At 34.2% G+C, this 14902-nt stretch overlaps 1 protein-coding gene across 1 annotated transcript; it reads right to left on the reverse strand.

Annotated features, from left to right (window-relative positions):
• Window positions 1-980: 980 nt before the first annotated feature.
• On the reverse strand, window positions 981-6300 carry LOC131077948 (wax ester synthase/diacylglycerol acyltransferase 5). The gene is made up of 7 exons (XM_059220301.1): window positions 6076-6300; window positions 4931-5512; window positions 4757-4823; window positions 2188-2270; window positions 1917-2111; window positions 1475-1612; window positions 981-1360 (listed from the first exon to the last, which is right to left on the reverse strand). The coding sequence occupies exons 1-7, from the start codon at window positions 6298-6300 to the stop codon at window positions 1190-1192; spliced, it is 1461 nt and encodes a 486-aa protein (XP_059076284.1). The 3' UTR covers window positions 981-1189.
• Between the last annotated feature and the right edge of the window lie 8602 nt (window positions 6301-14902).

A 14902-nucleotide genomic window follows, 5' to 3' on the forward strand; every position in this document is an offset into this window, starting at 1 on the left:
AGTTTACTTTAAAATGCATACAAATAATTTTCTATACAATTATAGTTAGTTTGAATTTTTAAATTTAAATTTACTATTGTAGTCATTAAACTAAATCTATATGTATGAGTATTTTTGACCCATTATAGTAGAGATTGTCTAGAATTATTATTCCCTAAATATTTGGGGAAGATGGTTTGATTGATATTGTATGTTAAGTAGAAGCTTTCTAAGGTAGTAGCAAGTGATAAAAAAGTGAGGAGTGATCTTGTGTCTTGGGATTTTTTTTTTGGATATGTGTATATATTTTTAAATTATAGAAATTAAGGCACATATTCATAAAAGAAAGAGTTGTGGTCAATGGGACCTTGGTTGTTAGTTATTTTGAATGGTTCTTAATGAGTCCACTAGGGATCAAAACTTGATGAGTGTAAGGCTCTGATATTTTAACTTAAATCTTCACAATAAAAAAACTCTATAAATATTTACATCAACATTTATTAAATTTCTTTACATAGATGCAAGATAAATGGAAAGTAGATCTATGCACCTACAAATCTCAGTGCCTTTTAAAATTACAATGACTAGAATATGTACCCATCCGAGAATGAAATTATAGCTGATTTTTCAACAAATTATTGAAAACAAATCAAACTTCTTAATATGGAAAAGGAGAAATTGATGAAGTATGGGATATTGGCACAATGAGATGTAACTCTCAAGGTCATGGAACGTAAAGCTTCAAATAAACTTAAAAAGAATGCATTGATGTTGACCATTCTCTTTGTAGATGATTGAGTTCAAATACATTCACACCACTACATAGGACAAAATGTAATGATGAAATTTACATAATCACATAAATTCTCATTTAATTTTTGGGCAAATTTTGAGAGAATGCCTTAAAATGCAATTATATATCAATAAATGACACAATCTCGTATAAATTTAAATCATTCCTCAATCGTTCACCTATCCCCATCTACACACATTCCCACATATTATCCAATCTCATCTTATCCATTCCTACATATTTATTACTGAAGACTATATCTAAAAATTCATTTGATTCAACAGATATAGTACAATCCTTATTTTCCATATGATTTAAAACTTCCCCCTAAAGAACCACCTACACAATCTAATCATCTATTACAACACTAGAAATCTAGTTAACCCATAAAACTCCAAATAAACACAATAAACATTCTCAGAGTTTCCTCAGTAAACCATTTGTTTTGGCAGCAGCTGCTTGCTTCATGTGACCAAGACTCTCAACACAATCCAAACAAAGGCGCTCTGGATCAGGCATGAATTCCTCTGCAGATGTGACCACCAGCCTGACTTTCCCCATGTAACTCATAAAATACACTGCCAAAGACTGTCAAACATTCAAGCCATTGCAGTTAGTGACAGACAGAAGAGCTTTTAAAAGCATTTAAAGTCCAACAAACAGAAAAATAATAAAAATATTAGGAAGGTAGGAAGGAATTACATGTGGCTGACCAACTGTTGTGGGGGCAATGTAAGTAATACTCTGACCAAAGAAATCAATTTCCTCTTCTGGTGCAACTGTGTTGGAGAATGTTAATGTTGTGTTGGAACTCATTCTGTACCAAATATTCTCACTCATCTGCCATTAAAAAGAATGAATATTTTTTATCTTTGTTTTTCATAACTTTATATCTAGATTACATAAGATTGTTTTTGAATTCAATGGTGTTAATCTTTCAATAATAGTTTCGCATCACTCTTTTCTTTTTAATGATGATGGATCATTGAATGTGATGTAAAGTGAATTGAAAATCTAACACAATTTAATCCAAAAATATTTTTTATCTAAATTATAACGATTGTTTAAAACAAGAAATGTGTTTATGATTATTCTGGAATCTAAAATATCATAAAACAATTAATTATGTAAATTATTTACATACCTGGCCTGAAAGGTAGGCAGTTAAATAAGTAATGTACATCTCCAGTGATGATTTCTTTTTCTTGCAGATTATTTTTGCAGCCTGTGCATATTGAAGAGGATCTTCATATTTTTGTAGAGGAAGAGAAATTATAAAAAATCCAAGATCATTACCCCATCTACACTGCTCCTTTTTATTTTCCAAGTCTGCCAGCTCCTGTTTTATATATATGAGAAAGAATGAAAATAATCATTAATTAAATAAAAATTATAACCATTAAAAACAAACTTACTTGTAAGCCTGGTACTGCCCTCGTATTCACAGGCATTGCAAGCCTAACTAGTAAGTTTGATGGCAAAGTTTGTTCCCTACTTGCTGCAATACATATCAAGTGAATTATTGTTGGAATAAATAAAGTTAAATTTTGTTATCTAAAAAGTATTTAAAATTTGTTATTTTGTTTTAATTAAAAATTATTATAATAATTTTGAGAATTTTTTTATATTTTCAATGATGTTCTTATTTTAAAACATTAAAACAGTAAAACATTTTTTTAAATAAATAAATAAAAGTAACTTTATTTATTTAGGAGTTAACAATAAAAAATCAAGACTCATAACTTATATTTCTATAGTTCACATCATTTCAATTTAAATGTCTACAGTAAAAAATCAACACATTAACTTATTACTTGTATAGATATTTTCAATACATTGGTCTAGAAAATGTTACATCTATACTTATATGTTTTTTTTTCTAATTTATGTTTCTTATTAAATATTAAGTATTTGGCATATCAAATGTGTGGTCTACATAATCAATCTATGCTTGTAGAAGGGACCCACAAATGCAAATTTGTCTTGGAGACCATGAAACTTAACATAAAAATATAGTAGGCACATTCACTTTACCATTTTTTTAGCATCAAACTAGAGTATCAAAACTCGCCGCGAGTCAGGCGAGTTTGCCGAGTTGGCGAGTCGAGCCAAGCTTGACGAGTTTTGACAAATTGTGACTCAGACTCGGCAAGTTTTGCTCTTAACTCACCTAACTCACCAAGTTTGAGCTCCAGGACTCGCGTTGCGGCATGCGGCATGTCAGACATGGTAGATAGAGAGGCTGAGGGTGGCTATGGCAGAGGAGGAGGATAGAGCACAATCTGACACATGCACAACTGATGTTGATCATTTTGGCACCTCACAGGCGGAGACTATGACTACTCAGTCATCTAGGACCTATCTTAGATGCTTTTGTAGGAGGTAGACAGACTACTTTGAGGCTGAGGATGAGCTAGAGCCTGAGCCATAGACTTGTTTTTGTTTACAGTTACATATGTGTTTGGGAACATTTGATGTCATGGATTTTATATACATTTGACAACATTTATAACTCTATATATCTAAGTTTTCTATTTCCTTCAACTACAATTTACGTTTCTATGCATGTGATGGATGTATGTTTATGTATATGATCAAATTAGCTTCTATTTGATGATGTTATAGTGTCTTTAAGCTTTATTCAATAATGAGTGCATGAAGCAAGTTTTAAATCATTAAAAATCTCTAAATTTCGAGGGTTTTTTTATTTTGTCACGAGTCGAGTCAGCCTTGCCAAGTCTGAGTAGAGTCAAACCAAATCGTCAAAATTGTCTTCAATGACATTAGTAGACGTAAGTACACTTAAATTAAACTAATAATTATTTGTATGCTTTTTATTTTGATTTCACTACACGAACATTAAGAGTATGATTATTTTCTTTTATAAAACTATAAATTAACTTGAGCTAGATCTAGCTACTAATGAACTTTCTAAAAAATCTCTTAATTATCAAAATTGCACAATGACAACTCAACATGCAAATAAAGATGGTGAGGACTTTAATATATTACTAATTTCTAGTTTTAGATCATCAAAACTAGCATCTAATTCAGAATTATCTTCAACATTATTGCTAGAGATAAGTACATCCTTTACAATTACTTTACTAAAATCACATTTAATTGCTCAACTATCACTACCATAACTATAAGTTATTAGTCTAAGTTAATTTATACATATTTTATTTGATTAACCTAAATTAACATTAAGAAAGGTTATTTTTCCTTACAAAACTATACATTAACTTAGACTAACTAGGTACTAGTGGTGTTTTTAAAAAACTTAAAAAACATTAAAAAAAAATAATTCACATTAAATCAAATATTTAAGAAATTTTATAAATACTGTTATTATTTATTATCAAAATCATTCTCTTAATTCTCTTATTTTATGTGAGTTAAATGTTTTAAGTAATTTTTATTTATTGAGTTTCAATTTTAGATCTTTGAAGTGTCATCTAAGAATATGATGCAATGGCATTCTTCATCTTATAATAGATAGATCAACCTTAAAAAAAAAATATTATACAAAATGAAAAATTTGAAATTAAAAGATCCAACTTAATATCTGTAGATTTAATCTAATTATATTATGAATGTCTCATTAACTAACATCTATGTTACCTGGAGTTTTGGGACAGTGACGACATGGGACAGGGGTAGATGGTGATTTTTTTTGTCAATTTTGGGGAAGGCTAAGGGATGGCTATATAAAAATAGGGAAATTAAAATATATCAGAAAATTTAAAATATTCATATGAAAACATGGATAAAGCATGCACATATACATTATAGAACCTTAAGATATAAGAACTAGCAGAGTTCTTATGCCAAATTTGTGTTAAATTGAAAGTCAAAGTCAAATTGCTTATAGAATTCATTGTCCCGGAGGAAGATACCTGAAAAAAATACATAAACTAAGATTAAGTTTTTTTAATGCAATGAATCAAACAAAAAAACATATTTTAATAGTTAGATGCATACCATATATCCTGTCTAAATATCTCACCAGGCCGGCTGCTAGAGTTCCTATAATCACATCATTTACAGTCTGCAATGTTCCAAATTAAGAGCAAGAAGGAAACAATCAAACTCCAAAATAAAACATCTTAAATTTAAAGGAAAAATAAAAAAAAAAAAAATTCAAGTATACTCTACCCCATTCACAGCATTTTTAATAGTTTTGACATCCTCCAAACTGAAACAAACATGTGCTAGACGCTTAGGCATGGATCCCACTCCGTCTGATCCCTTAATGGGTGTATTGCTATCCCTGATAAAGTTTGACAGGGTACCCACAATTCCTAATGAATCCTGAAAGCTGAAATACATCATAAGCAGAAACCTTAGAAATAACATAAAAATTAAGTAGACAAGGCTGATTGGTCTTGTGGGTCTTTGAGCAGGGCGTGGTAATGTGGGCAAGGATTTGGGATCATTTGTTTTTCGGGAACAAGCAAAGCAGAGAGACATAAGAGACACTCCATCTCCTATACAATGGTGGATTCTGAATATCATGGTTGCTTCTGCTTCTGCTGACTTCATGTTCAAAACATGGAGTTGCCACAGAGGCTTTGATGGATCCAGTGGAGGAGCTGTGCCTAATTTGGCAGCATAATCCTCAACAAACCCTACACAATTCTCACTGTTCATGCTCAGATCTATCTGTGGGACTATGATATGATCATCTATGTTGGCTTTTGTTGGAACCCATCTCAGCTTTCCCTTCCTGCCTGCCTTCTGTTAATCACAAATCAATTCACAAAGTGAGATAATGTCGTCGCTATTTTTGATTGGATTGTATGAGATTTTTTAGCATCAACGTTTTGTCAGTCTTAAACTACACACTAAACAACATATTAAGTCTAGAGAGTGTCAGTCAACTCTGAGTGTTTAACACTTTTAAGTCTAGAAGTCAAAGTTTAGTGTGTGTGATTTAAGCTTAGTGTGTGTGATTTAACATGCTGATGATGGATTAGGGTTTGTGATCCAGAATTTTGATGCTAAAAGAATCTCACAAATGTTGTCGCTGCTGTTTCTGGATTGCATTGTGTGAGATTTTTTTAGCATCAACGTTTGAGATCATACTTCATGATCCATCATCAAGATTATTTTTCATCTCTTTGAGTTCTCTAACATCATGATCGTGGATCAAGAAATGTAACTGAAATGTTGACACTAAAAAATCGAATTCAAAAGCAACAACCTTATCAATTGTATATACAAATTTGATATACTAAAATGAAATAATGGCAATAAAAATAACTAAAATCAATTGAATTTGAGGATCAAATGTGACTAACCAGGATACTAGAAAAACGCTTGTGTTTGAAGAGTGGTGAATTTTCCACATTATTTTTGAGCTCTTGGATATCTATCTCATGTTTGCAACCAAACAAGCAAATAACATGGCAATTTATTTGCTTGAATAAACGGGCACATGGAGACACAGGCTCACACTCATCTAATCCATCATCTTCATTTTTCTTTGTTTTAATCTTTTTCAAATCCTTCACAATTTCTTCCATCTTCCTTCAGTGCAATGCATTGATTGGAATGCATATTAATATAATTCAAGCATTTAATGTAGGGTGTAGTAGTAGTTTTTGAATTTAATGTATTTCAACGAGCTGAGAGTTGTGAGAATTTATTTATGTGAAGCTAACTCACTATCACTGCTATTAAAAGCTAAATTCTCGACTCCACTGTATATACCAACATCAATTATTTTTATTTTTAGTAACATTTTTTCTTTTCATTGTACCATCTAAAAATTGATTTATTGAATCATTTAATGTTTAAATATGATGGTTTTAATATACATAATTTATTAAATTAAATTTATTTTTTAAATTTTATTATTAATGTGGAGAGGTATTTTTAGAATTGTATATGAGTGTTACAAAAATTTCATATATAAGTCATTTCATTTAATTTTTCTTTCATAAAGAAAGACTAACTTAATTATATCCAAAAAAAGCTTTAATATCTATTTTTCTTTAGGCAAGTATATCAAATTAATTAGTTAAATGTTGTAGTGTTCAAATGGTTGAGGAAACCACATGTGTGTGGAGGGGTGGTATTCATTGAACACTACTGGATGCTAAGAGGGGGGTGAATCAACATATATTAAGACTTGAATAAACAAAACTCACAATTCCTAACATACATCAAATTATGAAAGTAAATAATCAAAGAAATAAGAACATCCACACAAGAATGCCAGATATTTACATAAAAAGCCCAAATTGGGAAAAACCACAGTGAGATTCTAACTCACAATGTTTATATTAACTATTTACAAAGTTTAGGCCACAGGCCAAGGAGCTCATTGCTTCAGACTTGTAGACCAAAGCGCACTACCTCAGAGCAAGATACAAATGAAGGAGTTTCACAACTGAAGATCACTTCTTTGGGGCAACATACATAACAATCCAGATACAATAAAAATAGAAGATTGAATTGTATAGGAAAATGGCATCTATCAATATGTTGATAACAATCCACTGATCAAAGCTCATCTATCACAATAACATTTTCGAACATTTGTTTTGCATGAACTTGCACCGTAAATCAACTCATTGTCACATACACTTCTTCGCACACCATTCTATATACATAACCCAATTAAATTGCTTATTATATACCTTTTGGATCAACAATATTCTTCATAAGGTAAGGCATAAATGAATGTAATGTGTATATTGCCATTGGTCCAAAATAATTGATACAACAAATGCTGAATGCACAAAATCGTGTAAAGGTCTACACCATGTTGGCTCATCTTCCAAAAAGAATTCTAAACACACCATACACAACTTCATGGACCTAAAACAATACAAACCAATTTGTCTTACACAAATTCTTATTCCAGATCAAAAACAACATTAGAGAACCACCAAAATAGAAGATAATATAGGAGCATGATCTAATAATCTGAAACACTCTTTACTCATTAGCAAGGCGAGGAGCAAAAGACATTATTCTGCATCAACCCGAGTTGTATGAATTTCGTCTTTATACATCTTCTGACACCAACAAAACGAAACATAATTCACATGAACTCCATAAATTCATCTTACAAACATTTCTTACCATTTGAAACACTATCTAATAATTTGCACAACATCTTTTACATATATATACACAATCTATGCACAACCTAATCATATTGTATACAACTAGACTACTTCTGAACTAGAGAGTTGACATCAATGACAAGTTGTAGGGCATATTTGTAACAATATCCCCTATTGCCATTGATGGCAACACCTGCACCAACAATATATCATTCCAAAAGACAGTAAAACTGAAAACCTCTCTCGCTTTGACATCAAAGACAAAGGTCATACTATACACCAAACTAACTCCCCCAATGAATAATACTTCATCAACAAAAATATTCAAGAAAATATGTACACAAAAAAAAAATGAATACTATACTAGATGCTCACACATTCTACACGGCAGGGGATATGATGGTCTTGTGAATATCTCTCAATTATTTTCAAGCAGAGCTCTAATCAACTTTCACAAATACTAGAATCTTGATTTGACTTTCCATATCCAAAATAAATTATTCTGCAACATTACACTCAACTAGAAACGAAATAGATGCACACAATTTTTGAGAATCCTTGAGCACTTTCACCATGTTGGAGAGATGCATGTCCACAATGTCCTCAACCTTTAAAAAACATTCTTCACATGCTCTCTCTACCCTACAAGCTCATTCAATTGTTTATACTATTTCTCAATTTCCATTCTCCCTTTACCATCCTCATCATTCTTTAAATCAATAGCCTTAGATGCTTCTAGAATGCTGGCCTCAATAGCATTAATTTCCTTTTGAATTTTTCTTGTGGACTTGGGGCATGAATAAAAAAACTTGTACACTTGAATCACACTATCCACACTTTGTTCAAATATTGCAATGCATTCCTTCAGATAGGTGTGATTCTCTGCACACTTTCTTGTTAGCCATTGCAATCAATAATATGTCATGTTCTTCTCCATAGCATTTGTAGTGTTTATCTCAAGGCTTGAAGGTAGTTCCCTCAATCTTTCAAATAAATCTCTTACCTGGTCTTCATCACTAAAAGAGTCATCAATTTGTACATCCAAAAGTTTCTCATGGAGAAAATTCAACATGTCTTCAACTAAATCTCCAGACACATAAATTTTCTTTCTATCTTCCAAGTGTAAAACATCACATAATTATAACATCTGTTGGGGTGTTAACTTGCCTATATCCAACATTCCCTATGTGATCGGTACCTATAGTAACTTGGATGACATTCTTGGTTCAATAATCATCTTCATCTTTGCTAACTTGGAGACATTAGAGGATTCCCCCACAAGTGTTTTCTCTGTTTGTCTCCTTTTCTTCTGACTAATATGAACATTGTCTAAACTTGTCTTATCTTTCTCTCTTCTTCCCTCTATAGATGACTTATGTAGTTCATCCTATGACTTATCTGATCATTTTCTTCTGCATTCACTTCCTTACTAGTGTCCACTAATGTTTCCAACACTTTTAATAAACTGCTTATACTGATCTTCATGCACATTCTTTGGAATACTATCACCAACATTTTGTTGTCCAACTTTAGCCACCTTCTTTTCTGTAGTAATAGGAACTTGTTAAATAGGCACTTGACTTTCTAGAACCATTTTTCGTTTTACCATCATCAACATTTTGAACTTCTACTCCCTTCTCCAGAGTAGGACCACTTCCATTAGGTTCACCGATGCTCAATTCCTTGTTTATCTTTCTTGGAGGAGAATATAATAACTTCACAACTTCCAAAACAATTTTTGTCGCAATATTATTAGATTGCCTAATAATTTTCTTGATATAGTTAGGATCTCCACCCATTATTAGATTCACTCTTTCCTTCTTACAATTTACCTTTCTTTAATAATCTACAAGATTTGGGCTCTAGCCTCTTTTGATAGAGGGCCCTACAAAATTTGTCTATAGCACCTATTCGGATATCATTTTCTTTTGTTAATGCCTTGCTTCTTTTTGTTGGCCATATGGTGGAATTGATTATGTGTTGCATTGATGTTTTGTCATTGATGTCAACACTTGCTATTTTGGTTGTTTACTGGCTTCCGGTAGGAGGATTGGATTGGGAAGATAATCAGTTGATTGCCACTGGTATGATCTGGTTGATGGAATAAGTCTGTATGGATGGTTCATATGTTTTTCAAGTATGTTTCAGTCAGTTGGTATTGACTTGATTATTAGATGCTATCTTATGTTCTAGTAAGCTTGCTTTATTGGTCTAGTAAGGGTTTCACCGATAGAGCTTTATTGAAGATCTTTGATGTAATGCATAAGTGGTGTTGGTGTACCTTCTAGAAGGGATTCAGGATGCTGATGGTGATTCTGTTTGTGCCTCGACTGATTGGTGTCATTTCTTTGGCATGTGTGGATCTAATTTAGTTCCGGTGCTATCTAGGTTATGGACCGGTTTGCATGAAACATGTTGGTGGATCGTCCAATGCGTTTCTGGGATGTTTCATTTGTTGGATGTTGTTTGTTTGGCCTTAGGCCAACATGTGTTATGATTTTATTTCAAGATTATGTAATGGATCTATTGTATTATCATTTGTGTGGCCGACCTAATTGGTTAGGTCCTGGGTTGGTATAAATATATGTAAGATCTCATTGTAGATCATGTGTGGATATATGGATATGGGCAAGGAGCAAATAATGTAACAATCATTTGTGCAGAGGATTTGGTCGATCATAGGTGATCGAGTTGGGTTTATGTAAGAGGTTTTAGACCTCTGGTATTGAGCTTAACTGAAACTATAATCTGGCATGTTTGATGCTATCACCGACAGTTCTTCTCTCTAGATTGTAGTCCAAACATCTTGAGGTGGTTGATATCTATGTAGTCAGCGAGACTCCATTGTGATGAGCAGTGAACTCTAGGAAGTGTGCCTTCCTTTATGTGCAGGCCCCTATTTTAATCATATACTTGCTACCGAAGTATCATCTGACTTTGGGTAGGGTTTCCCACAGTGCATTTTCCTCATTGAGGTTTTCCACGTACAAATCATGGTGTTATGTGTTATAGCTGTATGGTATTGATTCTCTGGTTTTCATTTATGCTTTAATGCTTAATCTGTTATATCAGTATAAGGTTTTAAGTGCTTTAATTCACATAATATGTTAACAAATGATTCACCCCCCCGCCTCTCAGTTGTTCACCGGTTATCCTAACACTTTTCTCCATCAATGCTTCATACAAACTTTTAGGAACAAAATCTTGAATATTACATAGATTTTGATTGCTAATAATCATATATCTGATTACAACTTTCTCAATTACTTCTTTATCAACCAAATGTGATTCTTCATCCACAAGGTAATTCAAGAATTAGCTTTCATACATTGCATTAACAAGACTATCTAAGTTAGGATATCGAATGGGTGGATCTACCTCTTGTTCTTCTTTCTTACCACCTTTCTTATGGTTTCTCTTCTTTGGTTCACTCTTCTTTTGTCTAGTAGAGGTTTGGCCTCTTTTCTTCTTAGCAAGAGGATCAACACTTTCTTCTTCAATATCCTCCATCTGAGTTCTCTTTGTCCTCGAGTTGATTATAAATTTCTTCTTCTCTACTTCTCCATCACTACTACTCTCAACCTCTTCAACTTCAACTTCTTGTCATATTAAGTTTCCTTTGAGGTTTAGCCTTCTTTCTTGGTGTCTTCTTCTTCTCACTAGCCATAGTCAAAGAAGGGGTTTTGGAGGAACTCAACATTGTTAGAGGTGATGTAGAAACTAATCTAGTCATCCTCTACACATAGACTTCTACAACTCTAGACAATCCCATTTCATTAAATATTTTCTTCATTCTTTTGTCCAGTCCCTTGTTGGACCTCTCATTCCTCAAGTTTGCTTCTATATCCTTAGTTGTCCCCAAATGGGGTTCATTGGGGTCTCTATCCAAACCAATGATCTCAAAAATATTGGATTCAACCATCTCTTAAAAAATTTCATAGGTGTTACTACGTCATTTATTCCTCATGATAAGAGCGAGTCATCCTTTAAGATTTTCAGTCGGAGTCCTAATCTTACTTGTGATACCTCAGTTCAAGTCCTTAGTACGTATGTAAATCCTTTTTCAATCATAAAAGTCAAGTTTAGATAATTGGTTGAACTCTGTGAACACGTTGAACCATTTTGAACCGGGTTCAACAAGTTCATTTAGGCTCCATAGGTTCCTAGGTGTTCAGGGAGGTTTTTCATACTAATATTTTCTCTAAGTGTCTTGCAGCAGCTCTCTAAAAGTTTCTTGTTCGGTGATATGTTACTTTATTTCTCTCTGGGTTTTGAACTCATTGAACCAAGTTCAAGAGGTTCAAACATGTTCAACATGTTCAATATAGCACAAGTGGTCAGCAACTTGATATCATTAGTTTTCTCAGCAAAATTCTCCTTGAGTGCGGCATACATCTTGAACTACTTGAACGCCCATGAAGTATGTTCAGGATGTTCATATGTGTTCGAAGTTGGTGGGTCCCGTGGGTTTTAATGATTTGATGGTGCATTCATTGCTAAATATGAGGAGGCAGAACCATGTCTTAAGTGACATCAATCCTTGGTTTTTTGAAGTAAGTAATCATTTCAGGAACTGGCGGTTACTTCAAAAATGCCGCCATGCATTCAATGCATGCGTGCGATGTCTAATCCACAAACTTAACACAATTGGACTGAAAATTGGAATTATTGCATTCAATGTCTTCGTATCATTGCCTTCAATAATAAGGTATGAAGGATTGTTAGTGCTCTGCATTTGTTCCTCGCTGTTGTGTCTTTGTTTTTCCTGGATAGGAGTCTTGTTTGCTGCTAGCCATCATTCGGTTGTTCAACTGTGAAGGTGAGTCTTTTTCTTGTCCTCTCCAGTGGTTTTTGCTTGCATTTTCTCTCTTACAGAAAGTTTTGCTGTAACCAATTTAGGCTTATTGTTTAAAATTATGAAGTCCACACTACATTTGTTTGGGAACGTTTTTAGCCTGGCATCCATTGAACCCATAGTTAGCGATATTGACCTAAAAGGGGAAAACCTTGAGGTGTTGAAAGAGAGGGTGTTCAAGGGAATCGACAAGACTTTTGGTGTGGAGATTTTGAGTAGCAGTCTCGTAGAAGCCACAACTTTTCCCCCAGCCATTCCTTGCCCAGAATTGATTTGGGAATGTATTGCTAGATATGACCCAATGTTTGAAACCATTAGGAGAGACAATGATGAAACCCTTCTTGCCATAAATTGTGAAGTAATTTACTCAATCTTCAAGATACCTGTTACCAGTTCTCCAACTTTTCCTCTGCTCAGTCAATCACCGAGTTCAACGCAGACAGAACCGGACACTATAACAATGTAGTAAAATTCTGGTTGAAGGTTCCTCAAAGATGTGGTTCCAGGTTACCCAAGAATCCTAATAAGAATCATATGTTTCCTCACATTCATGACATAATGCTTTTGTTGCACCGAGCCAGAGGATCTGTTGAAGCTTATAGCTTCGACGACTGGATTTATTGGACCGTGCAGCTGGTTTTAGAAGGGAAGCAATATTTGGATTGGGCTGAATTGATTGCTGATTCAATGAGAGAACAACTGAGTATGGCTAAACAGTTCAAACAGAACTTCTTTATGTCTTCATATCTCTTGTATTGTTTGGCTTGTGTTAAGGAGTTGGTTGGAATACCGAAACAGCTCACTGAGGAGGATGTTCCCATATATGAGTTCTATTCCATGCTGCAAAAGGATAAAGCTTTATAGGATTTTAGAAGGGTGCAAAATGCTTTTCTGGGTGATTTGTGTCATGAATTGAAGAATATGAAAGCCAAAAGAATCTCCGAAGATGCATAGACTTTGATAAAGAGGTTTGGTAGTTTTTATATCCAGTTTCCATGCTTCTGTTACATATGGGTAGGCGGCTTTGAAGAGGAGCCCTTCAAGCTCCCTCACTTCTATTCAGATTACTTTGTTTTGGTGGAGATATGCAAGCAACTAACCTCCGTAATCAAAAAGGCACAACCCAGGGACAAATGGGAAGGTCATTTTCCCATCCAATTGGGTGTGTTGTCCTATAGTTCGATGTCTAACACTTTGAGTATAGGAGCAGACCTCAGGAATTTCAATTTTTCCCTGTATCCTAAAAGGAAAGGTTTTGATAATAAGGGATTTTCCAAAAGTCTTGGTCTAATGCCATACCTTCCAATGCCACAGTTAGAGGATTTCTGGGAAGATTGTACAGATGAATTCGAGGTATTCAAAAGGGGAAACATGAGATTGGTGTTAGAACAAGTTGTTTCATTGCAGATAAAGTTGGATACTAAGGGGGTCGAAGAGGATTATCTAGAGCTAGCCCGTGGGGAAGTTGAAATGCCTCCAATTGACTAGGATGAGGAAGAGAAAGATGATATACAATTAAGGAGCAAAGGAGTTTTGGAAAGGACCGCGGCATGGGTGGCCAATAAGAAAGCAATGAAATCAAGCGTTAAGTCTAATTCTGCAAGAAGTAATAAGGATCCTCTACCTTCACCAAAGCGTCTTTCTAACAATGGTTCTATGCCTATTCCTGTAGGTAAGGATAACAAGCCACCCCAGCTTAGGCAAAGGTCTAATTTAGCATTGGATTTTTGTACTCCTCGGCATACCCAGTCCCGAAGTGCCGCTCAAAGAAAGATGGATCAGGCAAAGGATATAGGGGTGAAAGATACCATTCTTGATGCCCAGATATTTGAAATTGAAGACTTGGATGGCGATGTTGCTAGTGCCCTGGATTCTCATATGGTGACTGTGGCTATGACGCCACCTTCCAAGATGATCGAAGGAACCACTGGTTCCAGTGCAACTCCTAAGTGGTTGACCACCTCGGTGAACAAAAAATGGATTTTTCTTCCTGTGACTATTCCAATTCAGGAAATGGTCGTTAAGTACACAGAGAAGAATCCAAAGCCGAAAAGGTTCAAGACTATTGCTCGCCTAGACAATGATGAGGGAACTGGAAAATGGGTTACTGAAATCGCCTTGTATAAACCCAAGGATGAAAACAAGGAGGCTAGCCCCGATGATTTCGAGATCACAAAGGTGGAATTTGGAAACATG

This window comes from Cryptomeria japonica, chromosome 5 (assembly GCF_030272615.1).
Source record: "Cryptomeria japonica chromosome 5, Sugi_1.0, whole genome shotgun sequence".
In the NCBI taxonomy this organism is placed as follows: Eukaryota; Viridiplantae; Streptophyta; class Pinopsida; order Cupressales; family Cupressaceae; genus Cryptomeria; species Cryptomeria japonica.

Excerpts from the sequence above, each read along its gene's own strand:
- LOC131077948 (XM_059220301.1), bottom strand. The coding sequence starts at position 6,300 with ATGGAAGAAATTGTGAAGGATTTGAAAAAGATTAAAACAAAGAAAAAT. Across the intron at positions 5,513-6,075 it reads AGCGTTTTTCTAGTATCCTG|AAGGCAGGCAGGAAGGGAAA; the intron begins GTTAGTCACATT and ends TGTGATTAACAG. Across the intron at positions 2,271-4,756 it reads ATATTTAGACAGGATATATG|CAAGTAGGGAACAAACTTTG; the intron begins GTATGCATCTAA and ends TATGTATTGCAG.